At 48.7% G+C, this 23,001-nt stretch overlaps 1 protein-coding gene across 2 annotated transcripts in view; it reads right to left on the bottom strand.

Annotated features, from left to right (window-relative positions):
• The window catches only part of PSD3 (pleckstrin and Sec7 domain containing 3), a 647,135-nt gene extending 634,567 nt beyond the window's left edge, over nt 1-12,568 (bottom strand). The window contains exon 1 of one of the 2 annotated variants that reach the window (XM_067022673.1): nt 12,091-12,568. In XM_067022673.1, coding sequence (XP_066878774.1) covers nt 12,091-12,101 — 11 coding nt within the window. In that variant the 5' untranslated portion in view covers nt 12,102-12,568. The remainder of the gene's footprint in view (nt 1-12,090) is intronic. The other variant, XM_059049100.2, reaches the window with a different exon arrangement.
• Nucleotides 12,569-23,001: the final 10,433 nt, after the last annotated feature.

The following is a 23,001-nucleotide window of genomic DNA, read 5'->3' as shown; positions in this document are numbered from 1 at the left end:
ACTGGGTTATTGCGTCTGTTCCTGAGAGAAGAACATTTCCCTTTTGACCAGGTGCTATTGAAAGTGGAATCCTCTACCTACCATCTTACACGTCTGATAATTGGGAGAACTTTCCAAGGACCAGTTTCTGTCTCCAAGTGACCGCGGGACACACACTTATCACAACCCGACCGTGGCCCTGCACCATGACATTACAGCAGGCAAGCTGGGGTGGAAGCAGGGAACCCCAGGGGACAGCTCCCGGTCACTTAACCCGGCACAAACGTGACAGTGAGCCCCATAAATATACGCCACGACCCAGCTGCACACATCCCCGATTCAACTGCCCTTTAGATGGAGCATCAAGACTCCATGCGTGGGCTTCCCTGGTGGCACAGTGGTTGAGAGTCCGCCTGCCGATGCAGGGGATACGGGTTCGTGCCCCGGTCCGGGAGGATCCCACGTGCCGCGGAGCGGCTGGGCCCGTGAGCCGTGGCCGCTGCGCCTGCGCGTCCGGAGCCTGTGCTCCGCAACGGGAGAGGCCGCAACAGTGAGAGGCCCGCGTACCGCAAAAAAAAAAAAAAAAAAAAAAAAGACTCCATGCGTGCTCTTCCCACCCTGGACACGAGAGAAAGCACAGAGGCACGGCGGGAGGGGACAGAGACAGAGGGCTGGACCAACGGTGCTTAAAATATCTTATTTTTCCTGCTGGTGGTATATTTTACAAGAACATGTGACCATGTGAGCAAACTGCTAGAGCCCCTCCCAGGGTCTCGGAAGAGGCCCACACGGTGAGGGTCCCTGACGCATAAGCTTTACTGCTTCACAGTGAGTCCACCCCTACTCTGAGGTCAGCTTGAGCTGGGTTCCAGGACTGGCCCAGACGTCTCAATTCTCTCTTGTGCAAGAGCATCCCTCGCCCAGCCCCAGTGCCCTTTACCCAGATGGGGGCACCTTTTGTTTTCCTTGTATGCAGGAGCATTCATCAACGTGGAGGGGTCCTATCTTCAAGCCCCCTCCCACCTCGGCATGGAATTGCCAATGTCTCCCAGGTGGGAACAGCTTAATGCAAGCATGTCCCTTCCTGGCCTGTCCTGATAACCAGAGCTCCCTTGGTCCTTGCTCTGAGTTATGGAAGAAACTATCATTAGGCGAAGACTACGAAAAGTTAAACAAACTTTTTCAGGCAAGATTCTAGGAAGCTACACAAACTTTGCCTGTTGACAACGAGAGAAGAAAGTTCCCAAGTATATAATGTGATTTATCACGATGTAGATAAGTTGTAAGTGATTCTGGGAGGAGCATCAAACGTCAGCATAGATGATGTAATGCAAACCCCAAAGAATTTTTAAGCCAGTTGTGACATTTGAGACGGGATGTGATAGCTGCCTTCAATAATTGCTGTGTCTACTCACAAGGAAAAGGATGAATAACTTAGCTTGGTGCAAAGCAATCTAAATTCAATCAGTGAATTAAAGTAAGTAAAAAATAATTAGGGCCAAATGTTGTGAAACTCCATTAGGTTATGGAAATCTCCCAAAGGAGATGCAAATAACACCATTACTCAGAACTGAAAAAACAATATTATCACTGCATGTGTTACCAGTAACTGTGCTGTGCTTCTTCCAGGGCACTAAAGGGATGTCCAGATACATGTTTACGCTTTCTTTTTCCACAAGCTATGATTCTGTGGGAACCACATCTTTGTTTACCCAGCGCTAAATTATGAGAACAAATTTCTTCATTAATATAACGCTTAAATGTAAAGACTGTTGACTAGGGAGTTTAATTACTTAAAGCCCTAATTAAAATGCAGTCATTTCATACAGTAGCTGAATTTCCCATGCAAGCTAATTAATTTGATGCTATCCAATGAAGAATGTCAAGCTGGGGAGAAAAAGATGAGAGCGCAGATGACAAGTAAGCTTCATCTAGCAACAAGACTACTCTAACTGAGCAGTAGTGTTTGCTTGGAGCTCTTGGTCAAGAAAGATAATACCATGATCCATCAGTGACGGCTGCCAAGGCTTAGGACAAGCCAGCGACAGCCTGTCTGCCATTTGCAAAGCTGCTGGACCACAGCTACTGCTCAGGATCCAACACACCCCAGGCAGTGTGGACATCCAGGGCCAGCGTTCTGGGCTGAGACTCTCTGCTCCTCCCCTAAAGGGAGCAAGTGACCAGGAACCCATGTTGTAGGAACCCCCCTCCTTAGGCTCTGGAATGCAATAGAGCCGTATCCACTACAGGGAGACCTTAGGGGGCTTTTTACACAACTGCGTCATTTCGATGATGAGGATGCTGCGGCCAGAGAAGCTATTTCACCCACTGTGGCCATAAGACAACGTAGAGGCAGCGTTGGGACCAGGCCCCAAGCTCCCTGGCACCCAGACCTGCACACTGGTCCCAGGTCCTGCACAGACACAATAGATAAGCCCTAAAGCAGTGGACATACTCAACCTCTGGGCTGTTGGCCATCTACACCCACTGGCTCTGTTCCTGTTTCATTTTGTTGTCAAAGGCCTGACGTCCTCTTGTCCTTCAGGGTCCAGACAAGATACACAAGAGCTGAAGACCGCTTTTATAAAGCTTCGCCCACCCCCAAAGCGAGCTGTAATGAGACTGAACATGAAGAAGATTGGATGGAGGTGGGGGGGTGGCTTCCCCTCCACTGCCCTCACCTGCCGTGGGGAAGGGGAGAGGATGCTTCAGCCCGACCACAAGCCAAGTGGGAGAGGGGCTCCAGCAGAACCCCGTGGAGAGCTTGGCGCCAGCGCAAAGATGCCGAGACGGTGTCGCTGGGTCGGCCTGAGCAGAAGAGATGCCTGCAGCGCTGCGCCTCCCCCGCCGCCCCGCATGCGGGCACAGGTGCGCCTTCCTCCCACGGGTCAGGATGCCCGGAGATAGTAGTGGACGGTGTCATGGACAAAAGGGGTGTTTGCCCAAGGCCTTCTTCCAGGGGCAGGCCTATGGCACCTCAGCAGAACCAAACTGGAGGAGGACCTCCATCAGGGGGCCAAGGATTAAAAGAGGTTGAAAACGACCAGCCAGGCGAGTCAAGATCCTCTTCACCAGAATTCAGTGGGAAGTACCCAGAGCGGATTCTTTTAAAAAGCATGGACGCTCCCTCATCCCCAACAAAAGGCCTCAGTTGTAGGAACCCACACACTCAGAGAGCAACCACACACATGAGCTTGGAGCTGGACCACGAGAGCTTACATGCGCCTCACCCCCCTTCCTGGGTGGGTCACACCAGTTTCTCTGGGTGTCAGGTGGGGCCCCAGCAGGAGAGCAAGATGAGATCCGGGATTGGAAGTGCACTAGTCTGCCTTTATATTTGCTGCAAAAATATATTTCAGAACATTCTGGACGAAAGACATCTTGAGAAACATTTACTTGTAGTGACTTTTTAAAGCATGGACTCACACTAATAGTAAATTTATTAACCTTAGTTGTATAAAGAAATGTCTTCCCCCTTCCTCCAAGTTTCTGTATAAGTGATACGTAATTGGAAATTTCTCTGAAAACTGCCTGAAGTAGAGTCTTGAACATATATCGGAAGTTTTGAGACATCCTTTGGCCTGTAATTCCTCTTCTAGCAATTGATCTTAAATAATTAAAAAGATGTACAAAATATTAGCTGAAAGGATGCTCACTGCAGCATAGTTTATAGTGCTGAAAATTGGAAACATCCTCAGTTTTCAATAACAGATTGAACAATATTTCAGTTCAATAAACATGGCACATTCATACAAAGGTATACTATTCCATTATGCAAAATGATGTTGTAGATCATTGTTTCTTTTTCCAATATTGTCCCTGTAAGGAGCCTTTTTAGACTTTTTTATCCTAATATCGTAATAGTTTCTCACCCACCTCCTTCCCCCATGAAATTTTTTCTTTTCTTTTTTTTTTGGTGGGCGGTGGGGGTGGGGGCGGGCATGCCATGCAGCTTGTGGCGATCTTAGTTGCCTGACCAGGGATCGAACCGCTGACCCCTGCAGTGGAAGCTTGGAGTTCTAACCACTGGACCACCAGGGAAGTCCCAGCCCCCATGAAATTTTAATACTATGATGTACATCTGGTTATGTACTGTGGTCCTTTGAAGGGTCACAAAACATTGTCATATCTAAGATTTTTGTCACCCCTAAGAGCCAGTATTTTCCAACTTGAGGGCTCATTCTCAAACTCATTGAGAAAGCATGTTGTTGATGGATATGTATTGACATGGAAACATGTTTATGATATTTGGGAAAGTAAAAATAAAAAGGTTGTATGATACAATCCCCATTTATTTACTTGTAAATAGGGATAGAAAAATGTCTAGAAGTTTCTATATAAAGGTATTAATTTTGGTTGTCTCTGGGTGAAAACCAGACCAAATATTTATTAATGTCCTATTATGTGAGGCACTTGTCATGTCATTTACCCTCGATAACTCTGTGAGGGGCTGGGGGCCCACAGTGAGACCAGGGGAGGGTAGCAAGCATGGAGCTTTGTAAAACTGGCATTCAGTAAGTGGTAGCTATTTTATTATGATCTTATTTTTGTTATTATCTTATTTTAGAGATTCTGGGTTGTTTTGTTTGTTTGTTTGTTTGTTTTTTAAATTAAGACAGCAGAGGTGAAATGGCCCAGGGACCCATGGAGTCAGGCAGCCCAGGTCTGAATCTTTGCCATTGGCTGGGCAGCCTTGTACCAGTCACTTCATCTCTGATGTCCAGCCCCTCACTCACTAAATGATCATGATGACAATAATTATAGCCACCACATAGGCTGGTTGTGAGGGTTAAGTAAACTCATCCACGCACTACGCTTAGAACAGTGTCTGGTATATAGGGAGCGCTCAAAAATGTTGGCCTTTTATTCTTACTGAATCTTCACAACGAACTCATGGTGGGGGGATATAACTATTTCCGTTTTACAGGTGAAGGGACTGAGGCTCGGAGAGTTTAGATGATGGAACACGACTGCATTCCATCCCAGGGTGAGGCCCTCTGGAACCACAGGACAGTGCATGGGCGTCCAGGGGCCAGGTGGAAGTTGGTGATTAAAAGAAGGTAAGTTCTCCCCAGTTTCCTATTCGTGTCTGTGGTGAAGATTGCCCGCCTATGTGCACAGGGTGTGTTTTACACACATACACACAACTGCCTTGTGCTTCCGGGCGTCCTTTCTGGGAACCACATGGAGAGAGAGGATCAGGGAAGGTGCGTGGCCTGGGACCGAATCCTGGCTCCACCAGCGCTAGTTAAGTGGCGCTAAAGTGCACACCCGTCCTCGGATCCAATGTTCCCTTACATGTCAAAAAGGGGCCATAACGTCCACCTCATGAAGTTAGTAAAATTAAATGAAATACAAATACCTACCGTTTAGCACATGCCAGGAATGCATGAGTTACATTACGTTACACATATCCCACAGGGGCTCTCAAAGGGCCACCTGCTCTCCCCCAACCCTTCCCTTTCCCTGTTCTTTCCTGATGCTGATCCAGGAGATGTCTCGTTCATTCTCTGTCCACCCAACAGGCCCTCAGCGAGCTGCTTCCTGGTCCCGGCACCTGCCAGCTCTGGGAGGTGAGAGGAAAAACATCACCCCAGCTCTGGAGTGGCACTTGGACTGGTTAGAGGACAGTCCCATAAAGTGTCACTGGAGTACAGTGTGATGCAGCGCCCCAGGGGACAGGCATATGACATTTAAAACGGCTCAATAACATTTCATTTCAAGCTGCAAACCCTCCGTGATTAAACCTTTCCTTGTTCTGCGTCCGCTGCCAGAGAACCCCGTCTCAGAGACTCATAACTGGCACCAAGGCACCTACCTCACTTTCTAGGAACCTCCTCTCACATCAGATAGTGGTTTCTCTTCCTTCAGACCTCTCTGTTGCAGACAGCGAACTGCGTCAAGTTCCCGAGCAAGTGACCTCTTTTCCCAACTTTGAAACCTCTCTCAAGGGCTTAGGTTAAAGGAACCCAGAACTCAGCCCTTAGAAGAAGGCTGAGGAGTGTGTCCCACTACATCTCTGTACATCTCTAATACTTAATCACATGCTCCCAGGGTGAGTTAAAGAGGTGACAACTCTCATAGTTAAGATCTAGTTAGGTAAAAAGAAAAGATGTTTATAATCGAAGCCCTAAAACAATGGGGAGGGTTCTCTTTCCCGCAGAGATTCCTTGGAATGATGTAGAAAGAATACCTCCTAAAAATGGAGAAATGCACAAGGTAACTCTCAAGATCCATCTCCTCCGATTAGGGGGAAGCAAACACCAAGAACGTTCAGTTCATACAACAAACATCGACGAAGCCCCTGGGGTACATCAGTAAACAAAACAGTCAAAACCCCTGCCCTGGGTCGGTTACATTCTACTTAGTGGAGGCAGACAATCGTCGTAATAATGCACAGAGCCTGTCTTAGAATGTAATAATTGCTCCTAAAAAATAGAGTTACTTAGCAAATAGAGCTCGCCAGGGGTGACCGGGACAGGAGACTGCAATTGAAAACAGGCTGGTCGGGGTGGGCATCGCAGGGGCGTGAAGAGTTGAAGGAGGGGAGGGAGGGGAGCATCAGGTCCCGGGCAGGCGAGGCCGAGGCCAGCGTGAAAGCCCCGGGCCAGAGCGTGCCTGGAGCGCGGGGAGAGCGGGAAGGAGCCCAGCCGGCCGGGAGCACGGACGATGTAGGCACTTGGAGGCGGCTCGCGGGCAGGACTTTGGTCTTGACTCCAAGTGAGACAGGGAGCCCTTGGAGGGTTTGCGTGACAGCACAGTGTGATCTGACTTTTGCTTCGAAGGGGCCACCCAGCCTGCCAGGTGGAAAGTATACGGGGAGGGGCCTTGTGAGGGAGCAGAGAGCAGTGTCTGCGATGGTCCAGGTGGGAAATTATGGCGCTTGGACCCAGTAGTCAGATTCTGGGTTTTTTGAAGACACAGCTGACTAGACTTCCTGGAAAATGGAATATGGGGGGGGGGGGGGGTGGTGAGAAAAAAAGAAGAATCCAGAATGACTCAGATTCTCGGAAGGATGGAGAAAGATGGTAGATGGGGAAGCTCGGGCCGCAGGTAAATCTGCGCTGAGTTTGGAAGGTGCAGGTGAGGCAGCGTCTGAGGTCAGGCCAGGACCTGCCTGCACTGTGGCCGAAGCGCTGGCCACCGCGCTGCCAGGGCGGGGAGCAGATCCTGCAGCCTCCCTAGCCCCACCCCTCCCCGGCTCTGCTGACCCCGGGGCCCGGGGTGCAGGCCGGCATGTGGTCCAGGTCAGAGGCAGTGAGAGGCAGATGTGGCCCCAGTCGTCCGGCTCCCTCCCACTTCAGGTCCAGCTTTTCCTCCCAACTGCAGGTCCAGCTGACCTACGGCACCTGCAGGCCCCCAGAGGCAGAGTCAACAGCTCTTCACAGACCCTTCGGCAGCTCCACAACCGCAGAAATTCTAACCCCTGCAATGAATCCCCGCCCCCACCCCGCCATCTCCTATTACTCATAGAGGTCCTGCCCTTCTGGTAGACTCTGCTACAGCATCCAAGTGAGATGCTGAGTAGGGGCTGGCTGTGAGTCTCAAGGTCAAGGTCCCAGCTGGATGTGTATATCTGGGAGTTGTCATCTTATGACGTATTTGAAGCCCTGAGACTGGATTGGATCCCCCAAAGAGAGAGCATTCCAATAGGAGACGAGTCCAAGGGAGCTCCACAGTAAAAACGTCGGAGGGGAAACAACCAAGGAGACCGAGAGCCACCAGTGAGATAGAAGGAAAAGCAGAAGAGCACACGCAGTTCAAGGTGAAGGAAGAAAGAATGTCAGGAGGAGACCGAGGTCGATCGTGTCAGGTAAGACGAGGACTGAGAGGTGACCGCTGTGCTTGAAGTTATTATTACCGACATTTTCCGGAGGGATTTGCTGAAGTGGAGTGAGTAAAATCTGATTACAGCAGGTTCAAGAGGAAATCGGGTGAGAAAAATTGGAGAGCACTCTTGAGACATTTCTTTTCGAAGGAGAGCAGAGAAATCATGAGGAAAAAATGACGTCAATAAAAAGTTGCTGTTTTTTTAAAGTTGGGAGAAACAAAACCTATTTATTTGCTTTCTGGCGAGAATGACCCAGCAGAGAAGGGGCCCGATTGCTGGAGGAGTGTCCTTGAGAAGTGATGCTGATAGGGTCTAGTTCACAGGGAAGGGCCCCTGGCCGCAGGAGCCTGGAGGCCCCGTGAAGGGGCAGGAACATGGGGTCACGTGCTTCCTGGTTGGACGTGTGTCAGGAGTGTGGAAGCTCTCTTCTAATGACCTCGGGTTTCTCAGCGAGTAGAAAACAAAGCCATCAGCTGAGACAGAACACAGGGAAAAGGTGTTGGGGGTTTTAGGAGAGGAAAAGGCGTGAAATATTTCTCTAGGCGAGCAGGAGAGCACACGGACGGGGAAATATAAGATGTTCTCAAGGCAGCATCGGGGCCCACTTGGGGATGGTGGTCGTGAATGTCACGTGTGGCGCGCGTGTGCGTGAGCCGCTCTCAGCTGCGCAGACACAATACGGAGAGAACGAGGGCAGGGTCAGGCAGGTTTGTTGAATGAGAAGGATGCAAAAGACAAAAACGAGGGGCGATGAGGGTGTGCACAAGAGGGTGATTGTAACCGTTGACCATTTAACTGGACAAAGAGGGAAGAAAGGGGGGTGAGGGACAGGGAACAGGTGACAGAGTTGATGGAATGAAGGTCCCGTTGGGGTCAGAGGATTGTTGGGCTCAAGGTGCTGTATGAGTAACTGAAAAGACAGGGGCTGGAGGCGGGAAGTGGGAGGCGTGAGATGAAGGTCCCGGGAGGTAAGGACGTGGAAGTGAGTGGCTGACAGAGGGTGGAGGACTAGATTATAGGGAACAAGACCTGAAAGGACCTGAAGACCAGGGCACGGCAAGGTTCACAGATGTGTACGTTGAAATCAACAAGAGTTAACATGAGAAAAGTGTCGCAAAGAGTGATAGTGACTCGGGAACGAAAATGATCCAGAAGTGAGGGGACTTGACTGTTGTGATCTCCTTCCAGCCACTCATGGGTGAGGGAGGGGTGCCTGTCTGAATAGCACGGGACACAGGATGCTCAACACGGGACAGAGGAGAGGGCAGTGGTTCACCGGCCACACACCCTCACAGCTGGGGGAGGAGGGCACCGTGTGCCATGCAAGGGTCTCATGGGGGCTGCTCTCGAGATCACAGTGAACCGGCGAAGCCTGGGGGCAGGCTTTGTAGTAACAAGAGGGCGTGGTGCCCCTGCGCCCCCCCCCCCCCGTGGGAGGGGCTGATTGGCTTGTTTGGGTAGTTTTACAGGGAAGGGAACTTGTTAGCTTGAGGGCCACGTGGGGCGCAGCGGACCCAACTGACAGGAAGCCTTTCCCACTGGGGTGGGAGGCATATCTGGCAAGAGCAGGGCAACTCAGGATCAGGCCTTTGGGGCCTGTGAGGCTCCAAGGTGTCAAGGCGGCATTTGAAGTTTTAGGCTTTACGGTACACTTGACCCCGGCTGATGACTCTGACAATGAGAGCGAGTGGGTGGCAGAGTGTGATGAGATGGGGTTTAAGGCTGGGAGATGTCAGGACAGGGGGAAAGGGTGTGGAAGGAGCAATGGGGGGGTGGAGAGGACCTCGACCGCCCGGGGAGACTGCAGTGAGGGGACCATCCAGAAAGGAAAGCTGAGGGATACGGGGAAATAAGCTGATGGCTTGCAGGGAGTTGCAGAGGCACTGTGGAGGGTTCCAGGAGTTGGGGAGGACTGAGAGACAGGGGAAGAGGGACTCTGCAGAACCACCTGGTAAATAGAGTCCAGGAGGGGACTAGGGCCCTGTGGGCTGGGCTCCTCGTGGTGACAGACTTAAACGAGGGAAAAGGAACAATGAGATTAGTCCTGACAGCCTCAAGGCACAGCTGACCACTCGATGGGCAGGTTCTGGCCAGGATCTGCCATGATTAGGTATGGAATCGTGGATTCATCTCTGGGCTTCACTTTCCGTGTGAGTGAAATGAGGGACATGGAAGAGAAGATTTCTTAGGGTAACTTTTAGTCTCCGTAATACGAGATTGTATCCAGTTTGCCCCAGTGCTGCAGCGCCTTTAGGCCCCCGTGGCCCTGCCCCGCTCACCCAGCCTCAGTGCACAGGCTCTGTGAGCAGAACCAGTTCGGAGTCATTTCCCACGATTCCTCCCTTTCCACCAGCCGCGTTCTGCCCTGGACTCGTCACCCACTTTACTTCTGTCCTCGCCCTGATCCTCAGAGCCGCGCGCCTCTTGTCCTTAACGCGCAGTGCTCTGCTTCTCCACGTGAGTCTCCCTCTCACCCCTCCTGGATGGAGGTCAGAGACGCCTCAGTAAGCCTTGGCTCCTTCCATGGTCAGGACCCTCTCTAGCACCGCTTGGGCAAGACTAACTCAGTTACAGGGTTCTCAGATTTCTCTGGATGACCCGTACTTGTTCACACAGGGCAAGAAACATTTTCTGCTCTCTCCTACACAGACACTGCACACAAAGCACAGGGGTCTTGGACCGGGCCTGCTCTTCTCCTCAATATCCTGAGATGCCGGAGCAGTAGAAGGCCAGCTTCCAAGACAGCGTAGTTCAAAGACACGTCTCTCTTCCACCTGCGTGAGTCCTTCCCCTCAAACACGCTACTCGTGCAAAGGAGTGGTTCTTCAACCAGCAATTCTGCACAAGTTGCAGGGGGTCGTAGGGCTCCTTAGGCCTCTTAGAATCCCATAGATCCCCTTAGGCTTCCTTAACTTGGCCAGGATCCCTTCCTGGGAATTTTATTTCCCCCTTTTCAAAGACAGAGAGAGAGGGCATCCAGAAAGGAGATGGAAGGATCCATCTGCCTTCATTTCAGGGAAGAGAAATTCCCGGGACAGAAAGTGGAAAAATCCCATCTCCTTCCTGGGAAACTTGTCCTTTCAGTTCATATCCACAAAGGCGCCTCGACCGCTCCCTGGACAGCCTCCCCTCCCCCAACACTTGTCCTTGAAATCTCAATCCTCTGCTCGTATCCTGCCCGTGTATCTAATTGAGATTCTGGAATTTGGCAGAAATGTACCCTACATTCTCATTTTCTAACACAATCATATTTAATCATTGTCATTAATGACCCATTCTAACATTTGTTCTTCTGAGGAACATATAGGTTAACACAAGTGGCACACCTTCTAATCTTTTTTTTTCTAATTATTTATAAACTATGCATTTTGTGTAGTCATCGGCTGTCTTTCTCTAAAGGGAGCGCTGACATTCCCCACGGTTGGCAACTGCTCTGCACAGCAGCTGGTTATCTGATATGCCTGGTTAACAAGTTCCTCTTTGACATTTAATAAACTGTAGTGATTTCACATTTAGGTATTTCCCCACTCGCTTGATGAGGGCAAAAGCACCGTATAAAGGCCATCTTTGTAGGTGTGATTGAAAAAAGAGCGGTAATTTTTATGGATAAGCAGAACTAAAAAGTTACCTTTTCTACCTCTGTTGTTTTGAAGTTTAAATCTTCAGCTTTTCTTTGGAAATACACGATCTTATTCTAACACTTTTACTGTTTACAGCTTTCCTTCATAATGTATTTGCCATCAGCTGCTTTGGTTATGGTTTTGTCTCTTTAACATTAAAGATATTATTAAATAAAGGGCAAAAAGCAAAGTTTTGGTTTTTTGTTTTTGGTTTTTTTACGGAACTATAGCTCTTTAAATCAGAATAGACTTGAGTTTTCCAATAAAATCTTCCATCAGTGAATGTTCAGCAAGAACTCTACACATCCAACCAGTTGACATTTCAGAATATATTGAAGGAAAGCATAATTCAAGGTCATCAGCCTGCCTAGATCCTCAAACGCCAAGTCTCTGGCAATTTGACCTTATGCTAGAATAGCCGTAGATGGTAAAACCAAGAATATTTTTCTGACTCTTCTTCCTCCAAAGGAAAACATATCCCAAAGCAGCCCAGCAAAATACCCCAAATCACATCTCCCACCATGTCAGAATTCTTATTTTAACACAGTCACAGTTATAGAAAGTATAAAACTTTTCAAAGACCCAAACATTTCTTCCTAAAACATATTCTTGCTGGTGTTTTGCTTCACACGACAGCTTCAATCTTAAGCAGCGACTTACCAGGCTTGCATCTGGCCAGGTCCTTGGAGAGGTTCCTCTTTGTTCTGAGGTTGTGTCTGACACAAAATATAAAACTCGGTCACTTCCACTGCCTGGTATTAGTGACTTGGTTTATCCCAATGGACTGACTCCACGACAGGGTGAAATCCAATCCCTTCTCTCTGCAAATCTTCAAATTATTTTCGTCCTCATTCTCCTCTTCTACACCGTAGGCCACGACAAAAACCGCACAATCTTGGTTTCCTTGTCAAGGAAAAGGTGTCAAATGGACATGTGTCAAGCCAAGTAGGAATCACCCATCGCAAAAGGATGTAGACGTTTCTTCAGATAGATTAGTCACCCCATTAGCTCTCTGCTTTGTATATATTTGTCAAAGGGGTAAGTTTTTTCAAAGCGGGAATGATATCCAAGTGCCGACAGAGAACAGGACAGGGAGTCTAAATCAGCAGGAGGGAAATCAGACCCTGTGGCTCTGACAGTTAATCCAGCAACAGGAAGTGCACTGGTGCTGGAGAAACAGTGGCCTCTTATGGAGCCAGATGTCACACTGATGACACACAGTGCGGTGACTGGTAGCTTATTGTGAGAGTCATTCAAAGGGAAATACGGGATGAGAGGGCTACAACGGAAAAGCCATCAGGCCTAATTATTTCCTTTTTATGAATAAACTCCAAAAGTCCCGTAATGTTCTTATCCTCATTCTTCCTTCCCAGCGTGTTACCTTCCTCCTCGGAGACATGTTAAAGATGCACACATACTCTAAAGAGGTTTAACTTTTAAACAATTAGTATCGACATGTGGATTTTTGTTTTCCTAATGTTTCTGGCATTCTCTACCGTAGGAATATCATAAGCAAAAGATATGACAGTATTTACTCTGACAACCTATATTGAAAAATATCTTACAACCTGGAAAACTCTTCCATCTCTACACGGAGCAAGTTTTGCCCACTTGCCACATAAAATACAGGCAGGCAGCACAAACACTGGGGTATGGTGAGAGGTAGTGAGAAACTCAGGTTCTTCCAATCCTTGCTGTGTTCATTTCTTTGCTTTTATGCCATTTTTACAAATGTGAGCATAGCCAAGAAAATTAGCACATGCGGGCCTACCCAAAACCCAGTAACAAGCTGATCCTAAAGAAAACCAGAAAGGCTGCCCCTTGACCCTTTTCAGGTCTAGTATTTACTGGGGCTTGGGGACCTTGCTATTCAGAGAGCTCGAACCCTCTACCAGGCAGACCCTCGGGCGCTCACCTGTGGTAAGTTGGAGTGAGATCCAGAACAGACAGTGAGGGGACACGTGGGCCAATGTAAATTGTAGGGAGAAGAAAAAATATTTGAGGAGAGTTCTCTGAACTTTGAGTAGCATGTCTTTGGTGGAAAACAACAACACACAGGTAAATGTAAAATACAGTCAAAGATAAGCCAAGGGGCTTCCCTGGTGGCGCAGTGGTTGAGAGTCCGCCTGCCGATGCGGGGGACACGGGTTCGTGCCCCGGTCCGGGAGGATCCCACGTGTCGCGGAGCGGCTGGGCCCGTGAGCCGTGGCCGCTGAGCCTGCGCGTCCGGAGCCTGTGCTCCGCAACGGGAGAGGCCACGACAGTGAGAGTCCCGCATACGGAGAAAACAAAAACAAACAAAAAAAAAAGATAAGCCAAAAAGGGGCTTCCCTGGCGGTCCAGTGGTTAAGACTCCACGCTTCCACTTCACGGGGTGCGGATTTGATCCCTGGTCCAGGAACTAAGGTCCCGCACGCTACGAAGCCAAAATATAAAATAAAAAATAAATAGGGCTTCCCTGGTGGCGCAGTGGTTGAGAATCCGCCTGCCGATGCAGGGGACACGGGTTCGTGCCCCGGTCCGGGAAGATCCCACGTGCCGCGGAGCGGCTGGGCCCGTGAGCCATGGCCGCCGAGCCTGCGCGTCTGGAGCCTGCGCTCCGCAACGGGAGAGGCCGCAACGGTGAGAGGCCCGCGCACCGCAAAAAAAATAAAAAAATAAAAAAATAAATTAATTAATTAATTAAAACGAAATAAAAAAGAGATAAGCCAAAAGGAATGCTCCATTTGTCAGAAACTTATCTGTTAAAGGTAATTCCCGGGGTTTTCAATTGAAGTGATAATACAAGTTCATGTGAGATCATACATTTAGCAGAAAACTTGGCGTCAAAGACCGTTTTTGCCCTCGTATTGCCTCCAGTCAGTGGCCCTGTCATGGCATATTATCTGTTTATTAAGCACAAAGCCAGGAATCTTCACAGATCCAAGATTTTAAGATAATTATTCTATTGGTTTTCAATTATTACTTTCCTTGGGGTACATTTATGGTCTTATTTCCTAGAAGTATTTTATTTAGTTACATGTACATTCAGAAAAAGTTCTCAACACATAAATGTTTCATGATGTCACTGGAGGGTCAGTTTTCATTTATGCCTGAACGCAGGTTCACTGAAAACATTTTGCAGCCCTGGTCGTAAACCAAGAGGAATCCTGGCAGAGGTTTCCTGGAGGTTAGCAAACCTAATGAAATACTGTACAATGAAGCATTGTTTGCAATTGTGACTTAACTGCATTCTTATCTACTTCCAAAGTTGCTTTCGTATTTATCTGAGTTGTAAACAGTTTCCGAAGGTCAGACTACGTTACAGGGAAGGACTCTGATTTCCTTTCTGTGAAGGCATGTATCTCTGCTCTATCTTTGCAGTATTTTATCTTCTTTAGCCCTATTCCCTTTTTCCTATGAAGGTCACCTCTCCCTCTCTGCCATGTCTCAGGATCTATTCCACTCCACTGATATTTTCTAAATCAGATAGAGAAGGATGCCACCTCTCTACCTATTGTATGCTATTTTCTTTTGAAACAGTTATAAGGGAGACAACATATCATAAGATTTTAAACAGTAGTGAAGCAGGAGGGAAGGGGGAGGGGGTACAACCTTTAAAAGAATGACATAGCCATAGGACATGATAAAAACTGGTTAGAACCAACTAGGTCCAAGATGGTGGAAGATTTGACTTCCAGTGGACCTTGAGCCTCATACATTAGCATCATTGTAATACATTAGCATAAGCGAAGTGACACACCCACCAGTGCCATGACACTTCCAAGGCCGACCATGAAAGATCAAAAAGTGGGCAGTGGCCCAATTCCTGGAAATCTCCACTTCTTCCCCAAAATAGTTGGAATAATTCTTCCACTCATTAGCTTATGAAATTATCCAGTCCATAGATACTAACCACCCCATATTTGGGGGCCTCTCGCCTTCTGAGATGGCCCACACTCTGTCTGTGGAGTGTGTTTCTCTCTAAATAAATCCACTCCTTACCTATCACTTTGTCTCTCACTGAATTCTTTCTGCAATGAGACATCGAGAACATGAGTTTCATTAAGTCCTGAGACCAGGTGTGTGATCTTAATTAAAAGACCATGGGTTGAAGTCCCAATCTGAGTTGCACAGTTTCAGTAGTAGTTGAACTCATTTCTTGTTCTTTTTTCCAAAATATTTTTTCTCATTATAAAAGTAATAAGGCTCATTGCACAAAATTTGGAAATTGCAGAGAAATCCAAAGTACAAAACTTGATAATACAAATCAGCCACATTACCATCAACCAGAGACAATCACTCTCCCAGTCCTTTGTTTCTACATGTATTTATTCTTCATAATATTCAGATAGTATTATGTCCTCTTTTCTCCACCTACTTTTATATTTTGAATATTTATGTCCCCATGTTATTTAAATGTGGTTGTAATTTCTATACAATACTCATAATGTATTTACTTCTACCCCCATGGGAGGCACTTAGACATTTCCCAATTTTTCCTTATTTTAAATAATGTTGTTGAGAATGTCTCTGTGGACATTTTAAAGTTGCCCCTTGGGACTTCCCTGGTGGTGCACTGGGTAAGAATCCACCTGCCAATGCAGGTGACACGGGTTCGAGCCTTTGTCCAGAAAGATCCCACATGCTGTGGAACAACTAAGCCCGTGCGCCACAACTACTGAGCCTGCACTCTAGAGCCCGTGAGCCACAACTACTGAGCCCACATGCCACAACTACTGAGCCCACGCGCCTAGAGCCTGTGCTCCGCAACAAAAGAAGCCGCCGCAATGAGAAGCCCGCACACCGCAACTAAAAGTAGCTCCAGCTTGCCACAATTAGAGAAAGCCCACGCACAGCAACGAAGACCCAACGCAGCCAAAAATAAATAAATAAAAGCAATCTTTTTAAAATAAATAAATAAATAAAATTGCCCCTCTTCAACAAAACAACCAATTAATCCAGTCCTTCTATGTACATACAAGCCTCAGTCCCCTGTGAGGTGAGGGGTTGCCCTTGCATTTCCTTCAGTTGAGGGGCCCAGAGAGATTCTATCACTTCCCTGAAGCCACGTAGCTACTTATTTGAAATTCAGAGTCTTTTATTTTTTTCATTTTCTCCATCTTTCATGCTCAGTCAAACACTGAGTCTGTCCTTTTGAACTGCCTTTCTAAAAACCCATTTATTTTTATTTTATACCAGCTCTTGCCACCCGGTTCCAGGCCCATCCTTGTAGCCACACCCCAAAGCCACCTAAATGGGTTTCCTGCCTCTGGACCTCCCTTGTTCTGAACCTCCCCGCACACCAGCATCAGATGGGTCTCCCTTTAAGCCACTGACTCCTTAGTGAAACCTTCCATGAAACATGAACCCCTGGCTGGCTCTCAAAGCCCCATTTTCCCTTCCAGTCTTACCTCATCCACTGGCACCGCCCGCCATCAGCTCACCCTCCCATCTCTGGCTCCCTGCCTTCTCCTTATACTCTTCACCCCAAGCAGAATACTCCCGTTTCCCCTCATCTCTTCCAATTTTACTCAGGCCCCTAAGGCCCAGCTCAAGTCTCATTTACTCCATGAAATAGAGTGAGCTTCGCATTGGACTTGAAGTTGTCTGACTTGAGGTCAAATCTCTGCCTTGCTGCTTTGGCTGGGGGATCTGGGGAGAAACAGTTAACTTTTCTGAGTAATTTCTGCATACGCAAAGGTAAATGATTATACTAATACTTGCTCTTTGTCAACCTCCCAGAACCCTAGGAAGGACGGAATGTGCATCACAAAGGTGTGGTAGCAGCAAAGTGCTAGGCAAATGAGAGGTGCACTGGGCCAGTTCAGCATCCAGGTCTGCACCACGCGCTGTAGCACCGAATTACGTCCTGTCCCATCAGATTCTCTCTCGTTTGTTTCATGTACGGTCATCATTTTCCGTCAACTTGGCTGTGAAGTCTCTGAATGCAAGGCAGTAACCTTACCTCACTTCCATGACCCTCAGAGCCTAACACAGCACGTTGTCTTAAAGACTGCTGGTCTAATCCACATGAGTTCTAGCTGGATTCGGGTCACAGTGGAATTTAGATACAAAGGGAAGAGCCCAGCCTTCTGGAGGTCTTCTGGAGTAGGAAAGTCTTACACTTTGGGGAGTCCCAGAAGACGGGGATCAAGGTGAGCATACGCCTTTGTGAGTCTATGGAAATGTACTCTCCGTTTGGACCTCGCCTCTCAGAGACTTTCACTGAATTTTCACAATGACCCTTAAAGAAGTACATTTAGTGACATCAGAGAACAGAGGCAAGGATGTCCTGTAGACATCCAGGAACAATACCCACACCCTGGATATCTTTATCAGACAGATCAGGCGACCTGACCATGAAATGCTGTTGAACATGGTCCACGGATGATCTGCTCGTAAATTACTCATTTAACCTGAAACTCATTTCTCAGTTTTGATCACCTGTTTTCTAGAGACCTAAAGAACACTTTACCCTAATAGGTCTACCCCTAAAAAAGCCAGTTCTAGGGATAAGGTTAGGGTTAGTGACAAGAAATGGGGTTCACGTTAGAGTTAAGGGTTAGTGCTGCATTTAGGGTAAGAGTTCAGGTTACCGTCAGAGTTAAGGCTCAGCTTTGGACGCGGCGTCAGTTTAGACGTGCAGCTGCAGGTGCAGATTCATGTCAGAGTTGGCCTTAGTGTTGTCAACGAAGACTGGCACTGGCCATTGGCACTTGCCATCCACCTCTACAAGGATTAAACTATGTGCTGTTGCAGCTGCTGACTTTCAACACCCCCTGAAAGGAGTTCAGGGTGGAGAGCTGAAAATGAGGCACTCTGTGCTCTGGGAAAAACTGGCAGATCAGGTCTTCAGATAGTTAGATATTTTCAAGAGCCGACTTTATGAGCCCAGTTCTTGTATCTCCTCATATCTAGAAAAACACTAAAAGCCTTCACGGTGATGTCTGCTCCTCGTGACTAGCAGTAAGCTTCACGAGACTAGCAGAAACCTTCTGCAGAAAATCTGTGCTTGACTGCATGCATTCCCCCTTCACCAAAATCACAGATATACTGACCTTCTCCCCTACCTCTTTGGAGCAGTTTCTCACAGCTATCTGAAATGCTGTCTCTCGGGCTGCAGTCTTCATTTTGCCCCAAATAAAACTTAACTCGCAACTGTCAGGTTGTGCCTTTTTAATTTTTTTTTGCGGTACGCGGGCCTCTCACTGTTGTGGCCTCTCCCGTTGCGGAGCACAGGCCCCAGACGCGCAGGCTCAGCGGCCACGGCTCCCGGGCCCAGCCGCTCCGCGGCACGTGGGATCTTCCCGGACCGGGGCACGAACCCGTGTCCCCTGCATCGGCAGGCGGACTCTCAACCTCTGCGCCACCAGGGAAGCCCAGGTTGCCTTTTTTTAAGTCGACAGTGCGACACGCAGGTTGGGGGTTGGGATTGCAGCTCTATTTACAATAGCCAGGACATGGAAGCAACCTAAGTGTCCATCAACAGATGAATGGATAAGGAAGATGTGGCACATATATACAATGGAATATTACTCATCCATAAAAAGAAATGAAACTGAGTTATTTGTAATGAGGTGGATAGACCTGGAGTCTGTCATACAGAGTGAAGTAAGTCAGAAGGAGAAAAGCAACACATATATATGGAATCTGATAAAAAAAATATCATGAAGAGATTAGTGGTAGGACGGGAATAAAACACAGACCTACTGGAGCATGGACTTGAGGATATGGGGAGGGGGAAGGGTAAGCTGTGACGAAGTGAGAGAGTGGCATGGACATATCTACACTACCAAATGTAAAATAGATAGCTAGTGGAAAGAAGCCACATAGCACAGGGAGATCAGCTCCATGCTTTGTGACCACCCAGAGGGGTGGGATAGGGAGGGTGGGAGGGAGGGAGGGAGAAGCAAGAGGGAAGAGATATGGGAACATATGTATATGTATAACTGATTCACTTTGTTGTAAAGCAGAAACTAACACACCATTGTAAAACAGTTATACTCCGATAAAGATGTTAAAAAAATTTTTTTTAAAAAGAGTTATGGTTAAAGGGACAGGTTAGGGTTAGAGTTAAGGTTAGGGTTAGGCTAGATTCCTGGATACAAGGACGATTTTACAAAAAGGTGTTCTTGAAAATTCTTTGTATGATAAAGGACATATTTTTACTGACTTCCCAGGAACTAGTGTGGCACTGTTGGAAAGAACCTTCATTCTACAGCATTTCAAGATCAAATTCAATATACAGTTTTCCATAGTTCATCAGAGTGTTTTTTAAATCTCTAATCCTGAAAGGGCGAGTAACACTTTTAATGTCATTGTTAACACCCTGAAGTTCACTTTGTAGGTTGTGTTCAGTTTGTACTGCCCTCTTCCCCTCCTGATATGCTGAATCCCCGACTTAAAAGATGACACCATTAAAGAAAAACGCCACGATCTGGAATCCACTTACATTTTATCTGAAAACTACATTTTAAATGAAACACCATATACTTTTGAAGTGCTAGTCATTTGTCAGGTGCCATAAACAACAAGTACAATCTGTTTTGAGTAGAAACACACTTCCAAATGGTTACATGTATCTCACATCTGCATTTCCGGCCCAGTCCTCTTTCTCAAACTATTGCAACAGGTCCAAAAATGAGCCCGTGTCTCCACAGCCATCACCTAACACACCTGCTGCTTCTTTTCCATTCTTCTCAACAGCAACACCATTAACCAAGGGTCCAAAACAAAAACCTTCTCTCGACTCTTTTCCTCACCTCCCACCGTCCCCTCCTGTTGCAGAAACTCTCAGATCTCCACTGCATACCCTCTTTCTGTCTACCATGCTTCACTACACTCACTACACTTAAAAAAAAATCTTTATTGGAGTCTAATTGCTGTACAATGGTGTGTTAGTTTCTGCTGTACAACAAAGTGAATCAGTTATACATGTACATATGTTCCCACATCCCCTCCCTCTTGCGTCTCCCTCCCTCTCACCCTCCCCATCCCACCCCTCTAGGTCCTTACAAAGCACCCAGCTGATCTCCCTGTGCTATGCAGCACTTTCTGATGCTCATCTCCCTGGAGTGGCTGGTAAGCTTCCGGAAGCTGAGAGCATCTCATTCATTGCTGCACCACCAGTGCTCTGAACAGTGCCTGGCACCTAGTGAGCGCCCACAAAATTTTGCTGAAAGAAAAGAGCTTACAGGGCTAAATAACTCCCAGAGATCCTCTTTATATATTAGTACGTCCAGTCCCAAAATAATACTTATGCTGTGTAAGGCTTCTTTAAAAAGCACACCCTGCATCTTAACAGGAAGATACAGATTAATAAACAGCTGACAGAACAAACTAAATAGCGTCCAGTGACTCACCAGCTGACCATTCAATTGCTGCTAACTGGACGCAGGACGCAAGCAAAGACGGGGACAGACCTCACTCTTCATTGCTAGCAGGCTTTGCAAGGTGCTCGAAAGCTCTGGGTAGCAGGACGTTCGCACATCTCACGGTGGGGAAAATCCAGGCACGGAAGCAGACCATAGCAAAAATGAAATTGGGAGGCTTTGTGAACACAGAACCTGATTAATACCAAACTGGTGACCACAGAACATTCAGCACACCCTCCCTCGTCCACTTGTGTAGCAGGGAGCCTGGCATGTGGTTTTTAGGTGCCATTCATGAGAAAATGATGACTCTATACAGACAGTAAACGTTTCTGTAACCTCTGGGTGTCTGGCCTGCCATAGAACTAAAACGGAGGAGGTGCTGGTTTCACGATAATAAAGTCAGAAAGCTCAGCCACCATCCGCATTGCACAGCGGAAAGCCCAGAAGACACAGCCCTGGGCACATGCCTACCGCTTGAAGCTTCCTCTCCTAGGAAAATGCTAATCCCCTATTTAGCAGGTTGGAGCTTAGTGAGAACTCCCACCGACAGCTTCCACTTGGGAAGGCGTAGGTGATCAGACGAAGTACAGGCGGATGAAGTACAGGCGGAGACTGTATATAAACAGGCAACTCTGACCCGCAATGCCTGCAGCAACCAGACCCAAACGGTGAGGATTTGATCAAGATACGCAACCTTCCTTAACGTCCCGCCCCCGACTCCCCCCCCCTCCCCCCATCCCGTGCTTCCAACTCTGGAACAATCGGGGAATCCCAAATATTCTTCCTAAATCAATCACGCGGAATGCTTGGCTTGCTGCCCCGGTCAACAGCCTGGGGTCAGGGCCTCCCGTCCACTAGGAAGCCTTCCGACCGCTGCCTGCCTCGCAGTCTCTCCGCCTCCAGCGGGGGCGGCCACTCCCGGCGTTCTCCCGGTCGGGGCGGCGGGGGGCGCTTTCTCTCCGCGAGTCTCTGGAGCGTCCTGAGCCCCGCCTTCCGTGATGGAAGGAGGACTGGGCGCCGCGGGCGGGGTGGTGGCTTCCGGAACTGGAAGCGGGCCCTTTGCAGTTGGGGGGGGGCGGCTGGGGTACAGGTAGAGGCCTAGGAGCCGCTGGGGAAAAGGGGAAGGAGGTGAGGAAACGCGCCCCGCGGGGCCGCGGTGCGGGCGCCGGGCTAGGGGCGCGCCGGTGATGGTGGCCGTGGGAAGCCGGTCGCAGCCGCAGGGGCGCCCCGCGGGGAGCCGTGCCCCGAGGCCGGCGCCTGCGCCCTGCGGGACCGCCGCTCGTGCTCTGGGGGTGGCCCTGTCTCGAGAGCCCGGGGGCGTGGGGAGCCGGGCCGCAGGGCGGGGACGGCCGCCTGAGCACCCGAGAACCCCCGGGAGGTGGGGGAGGAGACGCTGACCCCGCCTCCTCGTTCTTATTCTGACTCAGTTCTTCCCATCTTTCTCCAGTCTGGAGCCCTCCAGAGTGGGACGTTAGCCTGTGAGTCCATAACCTTCACGTGCCCACACCCTGTCCCCAACCAGGGTCTGGAATCAGATTCCCCCAGGGTCCTGCAGTAGCGCCAAGGAACTAGCTCCAGGGCAGAAGCGTCTCAGCTGATGGGAAAAGAAGGCCTCACGCCCACACCGCGCCTGCAGCCCTCCGGGCACAGAGAGCTGGGAAGGTCCAATACCTCCACCCTCTTTTAGGACGGGGTGATGTTTACTTTTTTTGTTGTTGTTTTTTGGCTGCGTGGGGTGTTTCCAAGAGCGGGGCCTACTCTTCCTTGCGGTGTGTCGGCTTCTCACTGCAGTGGTTTCTCTCCTTGCGGAGCGCGGGCTCTAGGTGCACAGGCTTCAGTAGCTGTGGCTCACAGGCTCAGTAGTTGAGCCTCGTGGGCTTTAGAGCGCAGGCTCAGTAGTTGCGGTGCACAGGCTTAGTTGCTCCATGGCATGTGGGATCTTCCCGGAGCAGGGCTCGAACTCGTGTCCCCTACATTGGCAGGCAGATTCTTAACCACTGCGCCACCAGGGAATCCCTGAAACGCAGGTTTTTGTGACACAACTTCCTCTTGAAGAATTCCAGTTGGATGTTCCACCAGCACCCGAAGCAAAGAATTTTAAAAACTGGAGTAGGAACTTCCCTGGTGGCACAGTGGTTAAGAATCTGCCTGCCAATGTGGGGGACACGGGTTCGATCCCTGGTCCGGGAAGATCCCACATGCAGCAGAGAAACTA

Source organism: Kogia breviceps, chromosome 20, assembly GCF_026419965.1.
Source record: "Kogia breviceps isolate mKogBre1 chromosome 20, mKogBre1 haplotype 1, whole genome shotgun sequence".
In the NCBI taxonomy this organism is placed as follows: Eukaryota; Metazoa; Chordata; class Mammalia; order Artiodactyla; family Physeteridae; genus Kogia; species Kogia breviceps.
This window is presented reverse-complemented; position numbering and strand designations above follow the sequence as displayed.